This window comes from Protopterus annectens, chromosome 2.part2 (genome assembly GCF_019279795.1).
Source record: "Protopterus annectens isolate FY-2018-M chromosome 2.part2, PAN1.0, whole genome shotgun sequence".
In the NCBI taxonomy this organism is placed as follows: domain Eukaryota; kingdom Metazoa; phylum Chordata; order Ceratodontiformes; family Protopteridae; genus Protopterus; species Protopterus annectens.
Window position 1 is genome coordinate 592,280,956 of NC_056730.1, and position 23,791 is coordinate 592,304,746.

The window sequence follows — 23,791 nt, forward strand, 5'->3', positions numbered from 1 at the left end:
AGTTCACTTTGATTCCTCACATTTGGTTCCTCAACCAAATCATCTGAGACCATCTTCAGATGTTGGGGCCGACTTTGCTGCAGCTTCTCAGTTTTTTTTTTGCTAAACAAGTGCAGCAGGTTCTCTCTCTCAGCTAACATATCCTGTATAGATTCTGGGTCTTTTTTGGGGTTCCCCGCCTCTGTCATAGTACGGCTATCCTCCTTTGCTACCCCTGTTAGTTGCATTATGCTAGCCTTCCACAAGATTTCTCTGGGAAGGCAAATGGGAATTACTGTGGAAGTTTCTTCTGTAGGAGCCTCTAAGATGTCTTTGACCTCCTCTTACTCCTTGCATTGCTTTTCCTTTATCTCCACTTCTTTTGAGAAGGAGTGAATTTCTTAACTTTCTTCAATTAAAATTATGATTACCTGCTATATCTAATTATCGTTCAGGTTATGCAGTGTCCTTATGGGAATATTCTGCTCAGATCCCCTTTAAAGACCGCTTTCCACCTTGGGATCTTGGAGACTATCTGTAGGGGCCGGCCCACAAACTAATTTAGCCTAGTCTCCATGTTGCCTTACATTTTTTGTCTTGAGATTGTGCGTCCACTATACCTATTTTTCTTCTTTGCTTAGAGTAGCCAAACGGTCCGACATTGTTCAGTCCACACAATTGTCGGGCTTGTGTTTAGTTTCTTCTAGCAAGGACACATGTCTGTTCTCTTCTTAGATGTGTACAATCCTCTACCGGTTGTTGACTGATCTTTTCCTACCTACTGAGGTCTAGTGGTTTCCAGCATTATCCTTACCAAATAGTTACTGTCTTTTTTAGTTGATTTATACTAAAAACAGCCTAGATTTGTCTGGCCCTCCTAGAGCTCTTCTGCTAGATCTACGGATACATCATCTGATCTTCCTCCATAAATTCTTCTGTTAATGTCTTTGGTGCAGTCACTTGTTCTAAGACTCTTATCTTGTGCTGCCTTTTGCAAATATACATTTTCTCCAGGAGTAGAGCTTCCTTGGTTTGACAGTGCACTGGTGTATCCTTCCTTGAGGGCCTCCCAAGAATTATGCAGCTGGGGTCTCTACCCATCAGTGAGAGAGAATGAGAAGGATAACATCATATTTAAAAGTTATGTACTTACCATAACTTGGTGTATGTGTTGTCCTCCTTCATTCTTCCTCACCTTCTTTTCCAACCTTCCCCTGGCCTATTTTTTAGAAGGGTATTTCACCTTATAGGAACGTAGAGTTCCAAGGTTTCAGTTACCATTACTTTTCTGTCTTGTCTCTGTAATCTGTAGACCTAGGCAGTAAACTCAAGCTGAGGAATTGGAAGTAGTGTGATGCATTATGGGGAAGAGGGAGGAGCTCAAGATTGAGATATGAAGTCTGGAAGATACATCCGAGCCAGCTCCAATAATCGGATCCGAGACCCATCAGTGAGGAAGAATGAAGGAGGACAACACGTATACCAAGTTATGGTAAGTACATAACTCCTAATTATTTGAATGTCTGAGCAACGTTTTCTTGTCATCTCATGAATTTGGGTTTTGCTCCTTTCAAGCAAACAAGCAAACCATTGCCGTCTGGATCTGTAAGGCCATTTTCTTCTGTTATTCCTTTCATGACAAATGTATTTCTTTGACTGTAAAGGCACATTCTATTAGGGTAGTTGCTGCTATTGACTTTTTCAAAGGGTTTAGGGGCACCTGTTCCATCCTTGAAGCTGCTTCTTGGTCCTCTGTTCATACTTTTACTAAGCATTGCAAATTGGATGTTTCCTGGACAGGTTTTGCCAGGGCTCTTCTGCACCTTCACCCCCCCCCCCCCAAGTCATCATCTTGGGTCCTGTTCTCCCTTCAGTGAAGAATGCTGCAGCAGTGATATGGAAGGATGTAGTTCACTGTTGCAGTATTTGGTCCCTCTTTTTCCCTCTGTTATGACTCTTGACCCTGTCTTTTGTAACCCTCCTGGCTGAGAGCCTTTTGTTTCCTTTCCTTCTGAACTTTTTTCTTCTGGATGTATATGTTCCATGTTATGCTGGGGGGTGGGATCTGGTTTCTTTGTTCGTCCTGGAGCAATTAAGTTCTGAGTATTTGCATCCTTATATCACCTTTATGCCCTACTCCGTGTTAGGAGCATATGTGTGACATATAGCACCTGTAAAGTCTAAAGGCTTTGGTATACTGGCCGGACATTGGGCTATCCTTGGCAGAAAATCCCTTTAGTGAGGGAGAGCCCTTCAGTGAAGAATATTGCAACATTGAAAAGGACATCTGTTGTCGTGGTAAGATTTTACACAACTGTACTTTCATGGTCTAAGATGGTTCTTTACATTGTGGGTTCCATTGCAAGCTGTGTAAAGTATGGCGCTTCTCTTCCATTCAATGTCAGTATGTGGCAGCTTCTATTCTGTTTGAGCCATTTTGGTTTGAATTGCACTTACAAGGACACACAGCCCTGCGGGCAAGTTAAACTTGTGAATGTGAGCAGTCTGTAGAGGAACAGTGAGAATGTTGTTTTTATTAAGTTGTACCAGCTAACTATTGCTTCAAAAAACAGCACTACTACATTAATATTTTGTTTAAAATACCCATTTCTTTATATGTGGATTTCACAGAAATGTTTGTCTGAAACACAGTTGGATGGCCATGTTTGGTCTGAATTCTAGTAACTTTATCTGCTGTTTTGTAATGCCTGCTATGAAATGAATAGATTTGAAAAGAACTGAGGGCTTTGTTTCTCACGAGTAATGTACTGGAATTTGACCATGTTGCAAGTTTCAGTTCATCTAAAAGTGAATTACTTTCTGTTTTGCAGCCAACACCTGTTATATTGTTGAAGGAGGGAACAGATACTTCCCAGGGTACTCCACAGCTGGTCAGTAACATCAATGCCTGTCAAGTTATAGCGGAAGCTGTTCGTACTACACTTGGTCCACGTGGCATGGACAAGCTGATTGTTGATGACAGAGGTATGATGGTTCATGTCATAACCATGTTATAGGTGCACAATTTTGTATAAAAGTGTAAAAAAAAAAAAATAATGCCTCAAATGTACTGGTGATACTTGCAAGCAGTTTCACACTTCAGATCAGACACCATGTGCTCCAGGTGGTTGTCATATTGCTTGCATTTGAGGGATCCTATTGCTGGATCTGAGGCTGAGAGTTCAGCTTCCATCATCTTCAAAATTTAAGACAGCTTAGCGTGTACCTGGTCTCTCCCCTTTTACCTACAAGATTGTGTAACTAAGGACTTGTCTTCAGATTTGTTTTGCATCTTGCAAGATACATTCACATGTGTTGTCACCAGGTTGCAGTTTGTTTTGGGTTTAATTTTAGGTTTCTTTCATAGAGTTATGTTTTCTTTGTCTGTTATCACATTTTCTTCTGACCACCGAAGCTTCTGTTTCCAGTTACTGTTTGCAAGACTTGTTTTTCATCTGTTTTCCCCTCAATGTTAATCACTTTTAGTTTTAGAGGTCTGCTGTACAGTTGCCTTTGGCTTTCATTTTACAGTATTAGAAAGGTAGTTCAAATCAGGATATTTTAATTAGAAGTTTAGTTCTAGTGCTTAGTTTCTCTTTGAGCCTGTAGTGCATCTTGTGGAGATTTTTGGTAGAAATGTGCATCACTTAAGATGTAGGTAAACATTCACTTGTATAAAAGAAAACAAACCATATTGATAGTTGTAGATATTATACATCTAGTGTATTTATCATTAAAACGACATTGGATAAATTGATCAATTCCTACTTTCCCTTAAACCTCCCTCCTTCTCCAAAACAGTATTCTGCACATATTATACACAGAATTTCCATTTGTTTTTTGGTACAAATGTTTGACCTATGATGTTTATACTTCGTTTTTGTGGTACCTTTTTGGGGGCACGAATATATTTTTTTTAAAACTGAACATTTTTTTCTGAGCTTAACCCTTTCTCACCAACTCTGATGTTCTTCGTGTTTCACTGTTGCAGTCATTACATTTGGGTAATCTGCTGGCAGGTTGCCCTCAGTTCTCCTGAATATCAAAGTCTTGGGTTCCGCGTCGGTTGCTGTCTCCTCTTCCATGACGTCAGGGGTATAAAACATGCAGCCAACGCCATTTTATTCAGTCTTTCTTGCTGCGCGGTGCCCGAAGCAGAAGCAGTTCGCAAGTGCCGGTCGGCAGACTCCTGAAATTTTTGCATTCGAGTTTCAGAACTGAAGTCTTCAATTAAAGCCAAGTACCCCATTGGGGAAACTTTTTCTTGCTCCTTACCGATGTCAGTAAAAGTTAATAATTGCATTACTTGTGGGAAGCAAATACCTCATAAGAATTTTCATTTGTAGTGTATTACTTGCCTAGGCCCAGATCATAACGTGCCTTCCTGTCGGTTTTGTGCTAGATTTAACCAACGCACTATTAAGTGTCGGTACATTTTTGCTTCAAAATATTTTGGATCCAGATTTAATTACTCTGAAATGTCATTGGATAGCAATCCGACTACTGGAGTTCACAAAAAAAGCAAAGAAAAGGAGAGACAGTCTAGGTCCAAAACCGACAACAAAACTTCTAAGCCAGTCGCCGGTACTCAGTGAGGTGCTTTTGCAGCCCCTGATGCCTGCTACTTTTGAGTCGCAGGCCTCTACCGAGACCCATGCGGAGTCTGGTATGCTGTGAGATTCTCAGAGTGTTGTACCCGCGGATGTCTCTCCCTCAGATGGGTCTGAAGCCTCTGAGCAGGCACTGGCTTCTGAGGGTGTTTTCAGGCCTCAACATTTCTATATAAAACTAAAGCCAGCTTCAAAAACAACTTCTTTGTCTAAAAAAATGACGCATGAGCCACGTGCTCAGTCCCCTGTGCCTAAAAAACAAATTATCAGAATGGCCTAGGCAAGACATTGATTATGAATCTTCAGATCAGGTTTCTATTTCTTCTGATCAGGAATTTTCTATACCACCCTATGAGGATTCAGATGTAGACGAGTCATTTCCATCTGCATCTCCTCCTGAGGATTATTCTTTTGGAGAAACCTTGCATACTTTAAGGGAACGTTTTCATTGGGAGAGTCAGGATTTCTCTGAATCAAAAAAGAGGCTTAGGGATTTTCTTTTTCTTCCTCAGCATAGGCCTTTAGCTATACCTCCTGTATTAGACATTGTTGATTGTGTTTTCGGAATCAAGCATGGCTCCTGATTCCCTACCACCGGCTCCTAGTAAGCCAGACAGATATTACAGGGTTCCTGACTCCCACAAATTTTTATTCAAAAATCCTACTGCTGATCCTGAAACTATCTCACAGGGTCCCAAAGGTGTAAAGGTCTCTACAGCCAAAAATCCTACCCCCTCTGATAGAGATTCCAGGGCACTGGATAGATGGGGACAGAAGGTTTATACATCTGCAACCTTGGCAATTAGGGCCTTAAACTGCCAGTTTCATATGCTTAAATATCAACAGCATGTTATGGGCTTATTGAAACAGAAAATGATGCTGATTTCCGATTGTGTGGAAAATAAAGAATTACAGGAATTATTGCATGCAGCAGAACAGGTTGGAAAGCATACTTTGCAATGTGGTTTTGATTCCTTGGAGGCCTCTTGCAGGGCCGCAGATACTGGATCTGTGATTAGTAGGCATGCCTGGCTCAAGGAGCAAAATCTGCCTGATCATGTTAAGGCTAAATTGTTGGATGCACCTTTACAGCATGCATGACTGGCCTTAGGCATAGGCGCGCCTCTCACGGCCGCTGTAGGGCTACAGGCGCTTTTCCAGTATTTATTTGGTGTAGGTAGACCAGGTTGGGGGCACCTGCATGGTGTGGAGGGCATTGTGGAGCCCTTTTGCCTAGGGCACCAGCTGACCTAAGCCCGCTGCTGACAGCATGATACTTTGGTAATAAGGCAGAAGAGGTTTTAAAGAAATTTGAAGACAAAGCTAAATCTATGCAAACTGTAAAAGATTTCTTACAAGTGCAGCCAACCAGATTCAGTAGGCACTGGCCTACTAAAAATTCGTCCTTTCCTGTGTCCACCAGAGCCTCACAAGGCAAATCCAGGTGCTCAAAAGGCTCTAGATGCCCATCACAGGGTTCTTACAGGTCAAAGCAATTGGGTGCATCTACCTCCAAATCTGGAGGAAACAAAGCACAACCCTACAGTAAGCAGTCATAATGACTTCCCTCTACCATTACCAAGCACTTATCTTTTGGCAGCCCCATTGGGGGGAGATAGCACTTCATGCTCAAAATTGGCAGTTATTTACCCAGGACAAGTGGGTATTAAACAGAGTATCCCAGGGGTACAGATTTCATTTCCATACTTTGCTAATTCCAAACGGTTGGCCAGATCTGCCACAAAATCAATGGGCAGAGGCTCAGAAACAAGTGAAGTTCCTCATGGATATGGGGACCATTCAGCCAGTACCAGAACAGGAAAAAGGACAAGGGTTTTATTCAAGACTGTACCCAGAAAAGACAATGCCTGGCGTCCAATACTGGACTTATTGATTTTGAACACGTTCTTGGACATCCCAAAATTCAAAATGCTGACTTTGCAACAGCTACTGCCCATGCTGGGCAGGAACGCTTGGTTAGTGACTCTAGACTTCAGAGGCATACCTGCATATTCCAATAAGGGAATCGTGCAGAAGATACCTCCACTTCAAGGTAGGTTTTATGCATTACCAATTCTCTGCACTGCCCTTTGGCATATCTACTTCGCCCAGGGTCTTTACAAAGTGCCTGGCACCAGTAATTGCATTTTGCAGACAAAGAAGCATACAAATCTATCCTTACTTGGACGACTGTCTCATTCAAGCAGAAAACAAGGACATTCTTCTTCAACATCTGGCGTTTGTAAAAAGGCTTCTAACATGCCTAGGGTACACAATAAACGAAAAGAAATCGCAACTGATACCCTCTCAAAAAAATTACATTCCTAGGTGCAAGCTTGAATACAACTGCCCAGATGGCTTACCTTACGCCAGACAAAAACCCAGTTATCTGCAAGACACATTCTGCAGGCTTTGGGGTTCATGGCATCCTGCATTCTACTAATCCCATATGCAAGACTGCATATGAGGAAACTTTAATGGTACCTAAAAAGTTTATGGAGTCAACATTGTCACAGTCTGGAAACAATGATTCCTCTCATTCCCTGCCTACAACATGAGTTTCTTTGGTGGGCAGAGACATGTCACCAAAACAAGGGTCTGTCATTCACTCTACCCCCTGCCACCCAAATCCTAACTACAGACGCATCAGACTATGCTTGGGGGGCCCACCTGGCGGGGAGATGCATTCAGGGCATAGGGAGCCCAAAACAAATGCATCTGCATATCAACCAGAAAGAGATGCTAGCTGTTCAGAATGCCCTGACAGCCTTCGAGGACTTACTTCATCCAGGACAACTAATGATAAAGACGGACAACACCACAGTTGTGTGGTACATAAACAAGCAGGGGGGTACACATTCCTATCCCCTTTGCAGACCAGCCATGGCATTGTGGGACACAGCCTTGACTTACCAAGTACATCTTCAAGCTCAATTTCTGCCATGAAAACAAAATGCTCTGGCAGATGACCTAAGCAGAAATCTTATGGACCCTCACGATTGGAAACTGTATCCACAAGTTTTCAGCATGATAACACAGAAATGGGGGAGCCCAGACATAGATCTATTTGCCTCTCCCCAAAATCACCAACTGGACAAATTCTGCAGAAGGACGTATCACAGACAAGTATGGAAAGTGGATGCCCTCTCCTTCAGTTGGAAAAACCTATCCGTCTATGCCTTTCCTAGTCTGCCTTTTCTCCCCAAGGTCTTGCTAAAGGTCAGACAGGAAAAAGCAAAAATGATCCTAATTGCCCCGGACTGGCCTCGCCAGCACTGGTACCCAATTCTAAGGAATATGTCTCAACTTCCTCCTTGGTACTTGCCTCAAATACCTCATCTACTGTCTCAGCAGAGCAATCAAATTCTGCACACTCTGCTCCAACCTTTGAACCTGGCAGCATGGCTGATCATGTAATTATTCAAACACCACCACCTCTCAGTAAATCTGTGATGGATGTCATTTTGGAAGCCAGAAGGCTTAGTACTAGAAAATGTTATGCTGATGAATGGAAGAGATTCTGTGCTTGGAACCAAGCGCAAGGAACGGACATAACAAAACCAAATATTCCTCAGATTTTACAATACTTGACTGAGATGTTTGACAAGGGCCTATCGTTTTCTTCAATAAAAATCCATACCTTTGCCATCTCGGCTCATTACAACACGGAGCCTCCCATCTTTTCTCATCTTCTGCTAAAACAGTATCTTAGAGGGGCCAAAAATTAAAGAAACTCCCAGAAGATCACCAACTCCTGCATGGGACCTCCAATTTTGTGCTGGAAAAACTCACCCTACCTCCTTTTGAACCAGCAGCTACTGCGGATATAAAGTTTTTATCTTGGAAAACAGCTTTTCTTTTGGCAATCACTTCAGCAAGAAGGGTTTCAGAACTACAGGCCCTCATGGCTGTGGAGTCTCTTATTACACTTTACCCAGACAGGGTGTCCCTCAGGACCAATCCTTCATTTATGCCTAAGGTGGTATCCAGTGTGGCTCTTAACCAAACTATTCACCTGCCAACATTTTACCCAAATCCGCAGAACAAGGGGGAGCGGATTGTGCATTCATTGGATGTACCCAGACAACTAAGATTCTACTTAAACAGGACCAAATCTCTAAGAAGAACTGAGCAACTACTGGTGGCATTTGCTGCAGGATCAGAGGGAAAGGCTGCATCAAAGCAGACTATTTCTAAGTGGATAAGCCACTACATTCGATGTCCTTCATGGATGCATCTGCAGTCATAACAACTGGGTTGTCCTGTCGTCAGGCAGCCCTTCAGTCGGCCGGATTCCAAAGTCCGGGTCCGGCTTCGGCTGATGTCGCACTTCACCCGACGTCATCACTGTTGGTCTTCGGGTATAAAGGCATCAGCCGACGCCATTTTCCTCAGTCTTTCTTGCCGCGTGGCGCCCGAAGCAGAAGCTGTTCGCAAGTGCCGGTCGGTCGGATCCAGAGATTACTTCTACCGAATACTACTTGAAGACTTCTAAAGCTAAGTACCCCGTTGGGGACTCTTTCTTGCCTCAGCCGATGTCAGAAAAAGTTAATAATTGTTTAACCTGTGGGAAACAAATACCTCATAAAGATTTCCACTCTTATTGTCTGCCTTGTTTAGGCCCAGCCCACGACGTAGCAGCCTGTTCGGCCTGTGTTGCGTTCAACCGACGAACGCTTAGGCCGGGTCGGAGTTTGCTGAACAGTTTTTCGGTTCTGATTTTGCGTACATTATGCCGCCGGATCCTCCGACTACCCAATCTGCCAAAAGCAAAGATAAGACCGACATCGGGTCCGGTTTCGCCGAAACCATGGTTAAGCAAACATGAGTGTCTCTGTTTCGGCCGAAACCGAGAAAACTGATCAAAGTACAGCTGAATTTATCTCTACAACTGAGGCCCCTGCTACCACTCTTGAAAAGGCCTCAGAAATTTTATCCACTACGGTGGTTGCCACTGACTTATCAGACACCATTCCCTTGGATGTCTCTTCCCCAGCACGTGGTGCTGCTAGGCCTCCAACAGCCATGTCCATTAAGGCCTTCGCCAGGGCTAAAGCAGCAAAGACTACTAAAACCGTGCCTGTTAAACCCCCTACAACCAGGCCCTCCTCTAGTTCTCAAATGCTTACTCTGGCAGAAGATTTAATTTCATTAATTAGAGGATCTCAATCTCACCCAGACAGGGCCTCTCAGCCCCCAGAGAAGAGACCTAGGGCAGAGCCCCCTGAGCCAGTGTCCTCTGATGAGTCTGCCGATGAATCAGACACAACTGATCAGCCAGAGGCTCCTTTCTCCAATTTTGAAGACTCTGATGCTGAAGAATCCATTCCAGCTGCTTCCCCACCAGAAGAATTCTCCTTTGGGGAAACCTTACATGCCATGAGAGCAGTTCCAATGGCAGCAACAGGTTTTCAGACTCCAGAAAAGACTTAGGACCTTTCTGCACCTTCCACAGCACAGGCCCTTAGCTATACCTCCTGTTCTCTCTGTGGTGGATGATGCTTTCAATGATGTCTGCTCCGCACCAGATTCTTTACCTCCAGCCCCTGCCAAACCAGACAGATTTTACAGGGTGCCAGACACTCATCACCACCTTTACAAGGCCCCTCTTGCAGACCCGAAACTATATCCCAGGGTCCCAAGGCAGTAGCCGACCATAGCAAAAACCCTATTCCTTCAGAAAGGGAAGCAAGGTCATTAGACAGATGGGGCAAAAGGTCTACACTTCAGCTACTCTCTCAGCTAGAGCTTTAAATTGTCAGTTTCACATGATACAATACCAAGAGTTTATGCTTGATCAGTTAACTAAAAAGCTAACCACTGATGAATCTCTTGATAACAAATATGTATTAGAAATGGTAAATAACATACAACAGGTTAGTAACCATTCCTTAAAATGTGGCTATGATGCACTGGAGGCTTCATTTAGATCAGCCATGACTGGCACAGTGATAAGAAGGCATGCATGGCTAAAGGAGCAAGCTCTACCGGATCATGTTAAAGCTAAGTTGCTAGATGCTCCTATGGATAAGGCAAGTTTGTTTGGCACACCTGCCCAGCAGGTTATGAAGAAAATGGAAGAAAAGGCAAAATCTGTTCAAACGGTTAAAGATTTCTTGCAGGTTCAACCCCAAGGTTTAGCAGGAACTGGCCTGCCAAAATTGGTCCTTTCCTGACTCCACAAGACCTCAAAGGGGCAGGAATAGGCGTTCCAGAGGCAGAAACCAATCCAGGGGAGGTGCCTACAGAGGACGACAGTGGCAAGGTAACAACAGAGGCACAGACACAACCTCTGCCACTACATCAACTCAACCACAGTGACTTAACCCTAAATCCGCCTACCAGGGAACAAATAGCAGCTCCCCTAGGCGGAAAATTACCCTTATTTTCAAAAAACTGGCACTATATAACAAAAGACAAGTGGATTTTACAAACCATAGATCAAGGTTACCGGTTCCACTTCCACACTTTACCAGTCAAAAGAGGAATGCCAAATCTACCGCCAAATCAAAAAACAGAGGCTCTACAACAGATAATGCAGTTAGCAAACATGAGAGCTGTGGAAAGAGTGCCAACAGCAGAGCAAGGAAAGGGGTTCTACTCCAGACTATTCCTAGTTCCAAGAAAGGAAAAAAGTTGGAGACCAATTCTCGACCTGTCCGCCTTAAATACATACATCATTGTCCCAAAATTCAAAATGCTGACCCTACAGCAACTTCTTCCCATGCTGGGCAAGGAGTGTTGGCTGGTAACTCTAGATCTCAAGGGTGCATACCTGCACGTCCCCATTCGACCAATCTGCAGAAGATACCTCAGATTTCTTGCAGGATCAGAGCACTATCAATTCTCAGCATTGCCCTTTGGCTTATCTACTGCCCAGAGTATTCACAAAATGCCTGGCATCAGTAATCGCCCATTGCAGACTACAGGGAATTCAAATTTACCCATACCTAGACGACTGCCTGCTACAAGGGGACAACAAAAGCAAGCTGACAACAGATTTACTAAGGGTCATTTACTTGCTGCAAGCACTGGGATACACAGTCAATCTACAAAAGTCAAGGCTGATACCATCCCAAACAAGGACATTCTTGGGCTGAATTGGACACAGTAAAACAGATGGCATTCCTAACAAAGGAAAAACAAAAGAACTCCCTCTTTACTTCTTGGCACTAACAAAACTGAACAAGTTAACAGCAAGAAAAGTACTGCAGGCCTTGGGCTTCATGGCATCATGCATAATCTTGGTTCCACTTGCCAGACTACATATGAGAAAACTACAGTGGTACCTAAAGAATTTATGGTCTCAACACAGACACAGCCTAGAAACAGAAATCCCACTAATTCCATGCTTAAAACAGGAGTTCCTACGGTGGGCTCAGGCATGCCAGTCAAACCCAGGGCTACCCTTTCGCAGATGTCAAGCAAGCCAGACCATCACAACAGACGCTTCAGACCTAGGATGGGGGGCCCACATGCTGGACAAATGCGTGCAAGGATTGTGGACACAGGATCAACTTCACCTGCACATCAACCTAAAAGAAATGCTGGCAGTAAAACTGGCAATCCAAAAGTTCAGACCATTTCTCAGAGGGCCAGTTGATGATAAAGACAGACAACACCACAGTCATGTGGTACATCAACAAACAGGGAGGCACTCATTCATACCCCCTATGCAGAATGACTTTGGAGCTGTGGACCCTAGCACTCAGCTACAACATCCAGTTACAGGCAATATTTGTACCGGGAAAAGAATACTCTAGCAGACATATTAAGCAGAACCACATCGGATGCCCACGAATGGAAGCTGCACCCGGACATCTTCAAGACCATCTCAAAGAAATGGGGAATGCCTCATAGATCTATTTGCATCACCTACCAATCACCAGCTCAAAAAATTCTGCACAAGGACATTCCACCCACTAGCATGGAAAGTGGATTCGCTCTCCTTCAGCTGGAAAGGCCTAACAGCATATGCATTCCCACCTCTTCCCTTGATACACAAGGTATTACTAAAAATCAAGGAAGAACGTCCAAGGATAATCCTGATAGCTCCAAACTGGCCAAGACAACACTGGTACCCACTGCTGAGGAGCATGTCTCGAACAATATGTGGCCAATACCCTGATGCCTTTGATGTTAACTCAGAACAACTACAGCATCATACATCCAAACCTAAAAACGTTGCAACTGACTGCATGGAACATCACATAGCAGCAGCTAATCCAGAACTTTCCCAAAGAGTTAGAGACATTATTCTTGAAGCCCAGACCTTCAACAAGAAGAAACTATGCTGGAAAATGGAAAAGGTTTGTCATTTGGAGTACTGAAAGAGGAAAAGATGTGTCAAACATAGATATGCCTAACATTCTGGAGTACCTAGCCGAACTTCTTCATTCAGGCCTGTCCTACTCCTCCAAGATACATGCATCAGCTATTTCAGCAGAATACAGCTTTGATCCACCTGTTTTTTCTCACCCTTTGCTCAGGCAGTTCCTCAGAGGAATCAAGAATGTAAAACCTCCAAGGAAACCACCATTACCAACTTGGGACTTAAACTTTGTGCTAGAAAAATTGACACGATCACCCTTTGAACCAGCAGCAACAGCAGACCTACAACACCTGTCATGGAAAACTGCTTTCCTACTGGCAATTACTTCAGCAAGGAGGGTTTCAGAACTACAGGCCTTAATGGCAGTGCAACCCTTCCTAATCTTCCACCAAGATAGTGTCCATGAGGACTAATCCTACATTTATGCCTAAGGTGGTATCCAGAGTGTCTTTAAACCAGGCAATCCACCTTCCTACCTTCTTTCCCAACCCACAAAACAGAGGGGAAAGAATATTGCATACCTTGGATGTACATAGACAGCTACGCTACTACTTGGGACAGAACAAAAAGTAGCAGAAAGACTGACCAACTTTTTGTAGCCTATGCAACAGGAAGGGAAGGAAAAGCTATTTCCAAACAGACAATCTCCAAATGGATAGGAAATTGCATACGATTCTGTTATGCCTTCCATGGAAAACCAATTCCACAGAACATAAGACCTCATTCTACAAGGGCAACAGCCACTACCACAGCCTTCTTACGGTGGCAACCAAAGACATTATTGAGGCGGCTACTTGGACCTCCGTGCATACATTTGCCAAGCATTATAATTTGCCTCTATATTCCAGATCCCGAGCAGGGTTTGCCACTGCTGTACTGCAAGGGATCCTAAACACACCATAATCTAGTTTTATCCTCCTCCCTTGTTGGCTATGGTATTCTACCCAGTTGTTATGACTGCAGATGCATCCATGAAGGACATAGTACAGTTTTGTACCTACCATAAATGTAGATGTCGAACTGGATAGCATCTGCAGTCAGGATCCTCCCTCCTCCCCTCTCTGGTACTCCAAGGGTGTTTACCCTCCTAATAGCTAGCTGGTGGGGAGTCTTTATGGTGTATTTGTTTGTATATATGTGCATACATGCTTATTTTGTGTTTACCTCTATCTTTTGGAAACATTGGCATCTATCTAAATTTTAGCCTTCAAGAGGGCTACTGGCATCTGGGGCAAGAAACACTGAGGAAAATGGCGTCGGCTGATGGCTTTATACCCGAAGACCAACAGTGATGATGTCGGGTGAAGTGCGACATCAGCCGAAGCCGGACCCGGACTTTGGAATCCGGCCGACTGAAGGGCTGCCTGACGACAGGACAACCCAGTTGTTATGACTGCAGATGCTATCCAGTTCGGACATCTACATTTATGGTAGGTACAAAACTGTACTTTTTTGCTACTTGCATCATGGTGAGCCAGTGCCCAAGGGAATCTGGTCACATTCCACCAGGGCTGCCTCTACCTCAGCAGCCTTTCTCAGTGGAGTTCCAACCAAAGGCATTCTAGAAGCTACTACTTGGAGCTCTGTTCATACTTTTACAAAGCATTATCATTTGCCTCTCTTCTCTAAGTCCAGGGCAGGCTTTGCCACTGCAGTTCTGCAGGGCCTTATAGCCGTCCCTAATGCTATTTAGTTCCATCCTCCCATCCATAGCTTTGGGATTCTACCCAAATGTAATGACCTCAACAGTGAAACACTAAGAACATAGTACAGTTGTGTACACTTACCATAAATGTAGATGTTCGAGTGTATTCACTGTTGCAGTCCGGGTTACCCACTCGCCATCCCCCTTTTTTTTTCTAGAACTTCTCTTTCCTTCACTATATTCTAAAGCCTTTGTGGTGTATTTGCTTTTAGATGAAGGTAAAGTTTATGTTGCTAAAGTGCATTTCTATATATATATTGTTTTATTTATTTATATATATATATATGTGTATATATGTGTATATATGTGTATATATGTGTATATATATGTGTATATATGTGTATATATATATATATATATATATATATATATATATATATATATATATATATATATATATAGAGAGAGATATAGATATATATATATATATATATATATATATAGAGAGAGAGATAGAGAGAGAGATATAGATATATATAGACATATATATATATATATATATATATATATATATATATATATATATATATATATTTATATATATATATATATATATATATAGAGAGAGAGAGAGAGATATAGATATAGAGAGAGAGATATAGATATAGAGAGAGAGATATAGATATAGATATGGCACCTGACATCTGGGGCAAGAAAAAATGAATAAAATTGCGTCGGCTGCATGTTTTATACCCCCTGACTACCTGATGTCATGGAAGAGGAGACAGCAACCGACGCAGGACCCAAGACTTTGATATTCAGGCCGACTGAGGGCAACCTGCCAGCAGATTACCCAAATGTAATGACTGCAACAGTGAATACACTCTAACATCTACATTTTATGGTAAGTATACACAACTGTACTTTTCAGCTTTGGTGTTAGCTGTGGCTGCATATTTGTCAACTGAGTTCATACTTGCTCTGTGAGGTGGATACCATGAGCTTCGGCTTTGACCTTGATTCAAGGTTCATCACCAGACTTCAGCATTGTAGCAGTCCTGTCTGTCTTTGACCCTAGTTTGACATTGGGTTGAGGTTGATCTTAACCTTGGTCATTCTTCCATTCTGAGCTGCTCTTGAATACCATGCTTTGCTCTCCAGGTTTGGCTTCTGTCGCAATGCTGCTGATGCCAAACTTAGCTGCCAAAGTTCATCAAGCACACCATCGCGCATGTCATTGTGGTGAAGCTTGGGGTTACGTTTTAGGATACATTGCAACATTATTTGTTGGACATTAATGCTGTGTAACTTGTGTAACATCTGTTGAGGAAACAAGTCCATGTTATCCCTTTTCCTCACGAAAGCTTGGGCTGACAGTCACCCGACTGGTCGGGTTTATGACAGAGTGGTAGATTTAACAGTATTGCTCAAAGTTTCCTTTGTTTTTGTCATTTGTAGTTTTACCACAGCTTTAACTATATTGTTCACCACTTTCTGCTTGTTTAGTTGGCCATGTGATTGCTGTACTCGCTCTTTTAGCTAGACATAATGCACAACTGTATACACATCCCAAGTTTATCAGCAAAAGTATATTTAGTCAGCTCTTTCCCGCAATTGATTCCCTGAACTATGGTTGTAGTGGAGTGCATCCTGGGATACTATATAGGTAAATCCTTTTTACTGGGAAGTTTCACCAGGGGATGCCCCTGGATGTGTCCTGGGGAAGAAGACTCTCAAAGGGACAATGATTCTTCTCCTAGGTGGTCAAAGTAGCTGTTAAGAAAAAAAAAAAAATCAATACAGTGTTGCAGAAAGTCTATCCTGGTTCACAGTCTTCATAGGTAGGTACTAAGCTATCTGCCCAAGGGCCTAAGTAAGCCTGGCCAACAAGGTTCCCTGGCTTTTGCCACCCAAGAAAGTTATTTTGCTGTGTTCCTATCGAGCAGAGCCACAGAAGTTATCCCCGAGGTGAATTTTCTATTTTCCATCCACTCATCAAGATTTTTCTTGAGTGTGAATGAGGAACTTTGATATAGATGGTTAGCTTGCTCCAGAGTATGGGAAGTCTCTGGGACAAGAATCTATCCCTTCAGCATGTTCTGTTTAATGTGGTGACAAGGTTTAGGTCCCTAGAGCGTGTAGCTTAGAGGGATTGGGAGTACTTTAGGTGGAGCATGTCCAACAGCTCTGGGTTTGACATAGCTTTGTACATTAGGCAGAGATCACCTCAGAGTAGGCAATATGCTATGGAGTAAAGCTGGAGTTTTTTGAGACGGTCAGCATATGGCATCTTTTTCGTGCAATCCTCTTTGTGAGGTACTTCTGCAGCATTTCCAGCTGTTGTAGATGTCTTGTGAGGTACATTCCAAAAGGGGCGTTTTACACTCTAATGGGTCTAATGAGTGATCAGTAGAGGGGAACAATGACCTCCTCCTCTTTCCTGGATGAGAACCTTTTCGTGATGGTGTGCCACGTAGAAGGATTTCCTGGCCAGTGCTGCAATGTGATTATCAAAGGAGAGACTACTATCCACCTGGGTCCCAAAGTCTGTTATCACACTTTGAGTTAAGTAGACTGCCGCCTATGTGGTAGTTCATGGGTACAGAGTTTTTACCAAAGGGGATGACAATGCACTTTTTGGCATTAAGCTTGAGGCCATGGCTCCGACACCAGGCATCTGTCTCAGTGAGGCCCTTCTGTAGGATGTCCACATTGTTTGGCTCCTAGTTTGCAGTCATCTGCGAACTTCGTTAGCCAGAGATATTCTGTGTTAGCTGTACTTCAGAGAAGTAGATACCAAAGAGAAGAGGATCCAGGACTGAACCCTGTGGTACTCCAGTTGTCACTGGTTTGAAGTTGGATTTGGAGTCTGCAACTTTTTTAGTGTGGGTTCTGTCAGTGAGCCAGTTGGCAACCTATCTTGTGACACAGGGATTTATATCTAGTTTAGTGAGTTTATAATTCCAGAATGGGGGATGGTGTTGAAAGCCTTGGCGAGGTCAAGATAGGCTGCGTGAGCACCTTACCCTCGTCTATGGCTTTGGTGACTGCTTCAAAGAAATCATTCAGTTTCAGGAGACATGATCTGCCTTTCACAAACCCGAACTGGGTGGGGCCCAGAGTTTGGGGGTTACCAATGTCTTTGTTTATAAGTTCCATGATGATACGTTCCATGGCCTTGCAGACCGGGCTCATCAGGCTAATAGGGAGATGGTTCCCGGGGTCCGTGGTGGCTCCCCCTTTGTGGAGTGGGATAACTGTTGCTGTGCACCATTCAGTGGGCATGAAGCCTGAGGTGAGGCTGTGATTCAACATGACACTTGGGTGAGGTGTCAGTTCATTTTGTAGTTCATGTAGTACACAGCCCAGGATGACGTCTGGTCCCATGGATGCTGTATTCTTAGCTTTGGAGAGTGCGTTTTTTACCTGTGTGGCCATTACCAGAATTTGGCAATCTTTTGGTATTGAGATGGGCCCTTGGGGGTGAGAGGGAGGTGAAGCTGGCACTGAATCTGCCAGGATATTGGCAATATCCTTAGGATCAGTATATTTAGTGTCATTCTGTTGTAGCTCAGAGCAGATCTTGAGCATTGCCATTTAGATTCTTGACATAACTTTAGAATGCCTTGTGGTTGTCTTTGGAATCTTTTTGGCAATTATTTTCGTAACTAGCTTTGGAGGATTTTGAGGGATCTCGGCTTCTTACTGAGGCTGGTAAGGGATTTTTTTTTGCATCCTAGGATTTTCCTCTTTTCTGCAACAGTTTCCTCCTTTTGTTGTAAAGTTTTTGTATGGCAGGGGACCACCAGATTGGCTTCCTTTTTTTGGAGGAGAGCGTCTTGGTTCTATTTGGGATGGCACGATTCCTGCACAAGTGGATGTGCTCGTACAGTGTCTTAGTGTAGGATTCAGCAGTCTAACATTCAATTCCCGTCTGCATGGGTGTCCTGAAGTTTGTCACTTCTGACTTGAGTAGCATGAAGTTGGCTTTGGAGAAGTTTTTTACGGAGGTTTCCTTACTGGGGGGTGAGGGAGGGATGTGGATGTCAAGGGTGATTTAGCTTATGGTCAGACCTGACCAATGAGGGGGTGACCATAGGTGTGGAGCATTGATTTCCCATGTTGGTAATGACCAGGTCTAGGATATTGGAATCCCTGGTGGGACTATGGATTAGTTGATCCAGGGCATTGGAATTTATGAATTCCAAGAACCGTTTGGCAAAGGTGTTGGCACACAAGTAGCCTTCCCAGTTAATGGCAGGGTAGTTGAAATCGCCCAGTATTAGGGTGTTTGATTGTATTTTAATATTTTCCAGTATGTTAAGAAAGGTGTAGTGAGAATCTTGGGGCATGGTGGGGGATCTGTAGCAAGCTACAGTTTGGATTGCAGTCTTACCTAGTGTTAGTTGCACCTGGAGAATTTTAGACTCATTGTGTTGGGGCAACTAGCCTGGTGGTGTGAATATCCTTGGTGAATATGGTCACTCCTCCACCTTTAGTGTTCGGTCCTGGTTTGGTGGCCGAAAAGTGTGGTAAGAGTTATAGCCTGATGTTGCAGGGGTGCTCTCTGGAGCCTTGAACCAGGTCTCAGTTACTGCACAGATATTGATGATCTCCATTTTTAGGAGTGCCTCTAGAGTGCATTTTTGAGGTTTAGACTTCTAGCATTGAGTAGCATTACCTTCAGATTTTGCATGCTTGTACCTGTTGCGGTAGTGGCTTTGTCCTTTGAACTTTGCCTAAAAAAGGCACTATAGGGATGGCAAGAGCCTTAGCCAGTAACCTGAATCCCAGGGGCGACAGGTACAGACCATCTCTGGCAAAGCATCATGGTCTGTCAATCATGTTGTCCCAGGCAGACAGATACTGGATCCCCTTTGAATGACACCAGAAACTTAGCCAGTTGTTGAAGTCAATCATTTTGTCCTTGTACTGTGGTATCATTCTGGGCGAAGGCAGGATGCTACTCGGGGCTAGGGTCATACTTGCCTGGGCCACATGATCAGAGAGCTCTTCTATGTCTCTCTTCATGTAGTCCACGGAGGTACGTCTCAAGTCATTTACTCCAACATGGACAATGACAGAGTCATATTTGTACTTGTTGTGGAGTGACTTGAGTGCATGCGTTATGTGGCTGATCCTGGCACCCAACAGGCAGCTGACTGTAATTTTCTCCTTGCTCAGCCTGGTGAGTGGGACATCAGTGTGCCTGACTATAGAGTCACCTATGACTAAGTGTTGGGTACTTTATCTTGCCTTAGGGGCTGCTGTTTGGGTGGCACACTGGTGTTGTGAGCTATGTGACGCTTTGGTTTTGATTGGTGTTTGTATGCATTTCAGCTTCGGAGGTCCTTGCTGCTTGGGCAGGTTACTGTTAAGGGCCTCCGCATATGAGGGTTTAGTGTTGCTGTGTGAGGGTGTTGGTGATGTGGGGTTTAGAAGGGCTATGTGTTGCTTGAGGTGTAGTGCGGGTGTTAACCTTCTCCTCTTGACTGTCTAGCACAATCTTGGGTGGAGAGAGCTTTGCTTCCAGTTTGGCTATGTAAGTACATCTCTCGTAGGTTGTAGTGTTGGGTGATAGGAGAAGAGGGTTGCCTGTATATATGAGGCAATTGCTGGATATCCCCAGTATGCTCAGATTCACCAGGTGGACAGGAGACATCGCCAGATGCTAACCCTTGGACATGCCTGGTTTGGTGCTTTTTTTGTTTTTGTAAAGTACAAGAGCTGTTTTCCCTTACCTTAGCAAGGTACTTTGCAATTATAGGCTCTTTAGTGCCTACGATTAATTTCTCCTCATTAACAAGGAGAGTTGAGTGCTTGCATCAGTTTAAGGCTTCCTCGTGTATCCCAGCAGGTTTTAGAGCAAGTGCTAGTCACAGGGATGCTTAAAGGTAAGATGAAAAAAACAGTTTATCCTAAACACTGCAATGTGCACTAGAGGAGTTAGATGTGAAAGTAGGTAACTTAAGATGTTATGTAGTCCAATCTCGCCTACATTCTTACCCGTGGGTTTGGAGCCGAACCTCTGCTCCGACTCGGCCATACTCTAGCTCGAAGTCTTTCAATTGGCTGGGCTAAGAAGGTATCCCATGCTGCACTGCTCCCTTTTCCCAGATCTCGTTTGCCGCTCGTATAGCTCAGACGTGGGCTCGCTCTTGGCTGTGGCTAAGTATAACTTTTGGTCTTTATTGAGATATTCTTCCTTCAAAAAAGCTATTTTCATAGCTGTGTGTTGTGTGTGTACTAGTTTGATAATCTGGTGTACTTTTTTTCTCGTGGTATTGTCTTTTGTGGTGTCCCGCTAACTGTCTCTCCTACGGGCTAGGCCCGTTTCAGTTAAAGGACCTAGTCCGCCCCTGTTTTTCTGTGTGGCTTATTAGTAGGTACCTATCCCTCAGGCTAGGGCCGTTTTAAGTTAGAGGACCTAGTCCTTTCCCTGTGTTCCTGTTGGGACCATTTAAGTTGGAGGTCTTTTTGTGATGGTCTGTTGGCTTGTATATTAACGGTTGGTGGTTTTTCAGTTTCCTTCACTATGTCTAAGAATACGAAAGAGCATAAGCCCTCAGGCTTTAAGAAATGTACTAAATGTGGTTATAAAATATCAATCACTGGGCACTCTGTGTGTTTATTGTCTGGGGGCGATTCACCTTCAGGAATCTTGTACATTTTGCCATGCGTTTAGCCCGTGTGTTCTTCAGGAGAGGAAGAACAAAGTAATTTTGAAAGGACTTCTGAAACCCTCCTTCGAGGAGGGTTTGGGAAGGGCTTCTAGCTTCAAGTCCTCTCCCTCTGAGTAAAACTTCCAAGGTTAAAAAGCGATCTCCTGCTCCATCTGTATCCTCGGAGCCTCCAGAGAAAGTAGTAAAATCTACTGTGGCATCCTCTGCTCCCACTGTCTTCTGAGCCGCAGGAAGTTAGTGCATTGACGGAATCTGCTTCGGCTCAAAGTTCCTCTGAACCGATTGCGGAGGTGCTCGTTTGGAGCCGGTCTCCAAATTTTAGGCCGGTCTCTCCTCCTTGCAGGTCTCCTTCGGAGAGGAGGTCTAGATCTCCTTCCTTATCTTCTAGGTCCTCTAGGACTCTTTTTTTCAGATGTGGATGTAGATAGAGTGGTACAGAGACTGCTCCAATCACCGGTACTGGCAAAATTATTTTCGGCTCCAGCCCAGTCAGCTCCAGAGCCTGTTACCCAGCCAGCATCGATACTTCCTCCTCCGATTTGAATTTCAGCTTGCCGAGCCAGAGTGGTCAGCGCCGACTGATGTCCCTAGGTCGGCTCCGATGGCCTGTCCTGGCTTATCGGCTCTGGCTTCAGTTCCGACCCAGTCGGCTCCGTCCATGGGGTCCAGGACTCATGGTTCTTCTGTCGGACCTGAGGGGGAGGCCTCGGGACATTTTTCAGCTCCTAGCCTCCCTCTCGGTGCTTCGGCGCGGGCGAGCCTGACTCCTCCTTCGGACCCGGTCCCTTCTGCTCCGAGGTCTTCCACTGCTGGTCGATCTTCGGAGCCGGTGGGACCAGCTTTTGAGGCCATGCAGAGCATGCTGGCCATGTCGTCAGCGGCATCATTCGGCACAGACACTCTGTCCTCTCCAGCGCGGGTTTCTGATCGCCCTCTATCTTTCGACAGCGGAGACCCAAGACCTCAGGATACCCCCATGAGTGGTCCCCGTATTTCTGAGGCCCCCTCAGTGTTTTTGCCTGAGGAGCCACCCAGAAAAAGAATGTGCAAGAGGAAGCTCATAGATTCCCAAGATGAGTCCCTTACGTCAGACACCGACCTCGAGGAATCTGAGGGGTCCCCCAAGTCATCCTCTGAGGATGTCTCTTTTTCTCTGACATCCTAGAAATTTTGAAGCAGAGGGGTGACTGGCCCTCCAAAGCTCCCTCCGAAGAGGAGTCTGTGTTCCTGAAGGCCTTTGGGGCACAGCCCTCTGCCTCCTGGGTATCTCCACCCTTCGAACTTCTGGATCTGGTTTGTCGAAGGGTGTGGGAAACCCCTGACTCTCTGGAACCAGTCCCCAGGAGACCCAACAAATTCTTGTCCGCCCCCTCTGACAAAGAGTTTCTATCCAAGGGAGTTTCTATAGATGCCATGGTGGTGGTGGCAGCAGCCACCAAGAAGGAACTGGCTGAGACTTCGTCTACCGTCCGTCCTCTTAACAAGGAGTCTAGGGCCATGGACATGTACGGGAAGCGTATGTTTTCTTCAGCCGCCTTTACTCTGCGGTCACTGAATTACTTATCACATTTTACACGGCTCCAACGAGATGATCTGAAAGAACTTGGAGATGCTCTACAGGGTAACGTTTCTGATGCGGTGGCTCGGAAGGTCAACGCTCAGATGTCTACCCTCAACTCTATTGCTAACTCCTCCATGAGGCTGATCTCTTACGCAGCCAAGGAGCAGGTAGGGCAGCAAGTTCTGGAGTTGCTGTTAGGAGACGCTCCTGGATGCGCCTCTGAAGGTCAACGCTCAGATGTCTACCCTCAACTCTATTGCTAACTCCTCCATGAGGCTGATCTCTTACGCAGCCAAGGAGCAGGTAGGGCAGCAAGTTCTGGAGTTGCTGTTAGGAGACGCTCCTGGATGCGCCTCTGTAATTTTGCGGAGACCTTCAAGTCTACGTTCATTAATGCCCTGATGTTCTTCGTTTTCCATTGCTGCAGTCCTTACTATTGGGTATAGTATGACCGGCGCCATATCCTCAGTCTTTTGCCGCGTGGTCCGATGCAGAAGCAGTTTGTGCAGGTTGGCGTTTGAAATATTTCGTTTCAGACCGAATCAGAGTTGAACATTTTGGTTTTCTTGCCTCAGTATTTAACCGGATGTCAGAAAAGTGAATAACTGTATTTCTTGTGGGAAACAAATACCTCATAGGGATTACCATACATTGTGTATACCTTGTTTAGGGCCTGAGCACGACGTTGTTGGTTGCCGCCTTGTGCTAGGTTTAACAAACGCACTATTAAGAGGAGGTTAGACTGTGCTAGATTAGTGTTTGGGAAGCGGTAATTATAAAATGCCCGGATATGGGATGCCGCCCTCGGGCCCCAAGCGCAAGGACAAAACAGCAAAGCCTAGGGTTGATGAACCAGTCCAGATGGCTCAGTGGAGCCAGAGGTTTTGCCAGGAGTTTCTATGGAGTCTCAGGCAGAAACTTTACTTTTACAGGATGTACCCTCTCAGGAGGCAGGGCAGGATGAGGGGCCTTCTCAGGTAA

General features: G+C 44.6%; 1 protein-coding gene across 1 annotated transcript in view; it reads left to right on the forward strand.

Moving 5' to 3' along the window:
- Nucleotides 1–23,791, forward strand: part of CCT7 (chaperonin containing TCP1 subunit 7) — a 1,331,840-nt gene that overhangs the window by 113,687 nt on the left and 1,194,362 nt on the right. Inside the window, exon 2 of the mRNA XM_044064044.1 lies at nucleotides 2,811–2,964. Within this exon, the coding sequence (XP_043919979.1) occupies nucleotides 2,811–2,964 (154 nt within the window). The remainder of the gene's footprint in view (nucleotides 1–2,810; nucleotides 2,965–23,791) is intronic.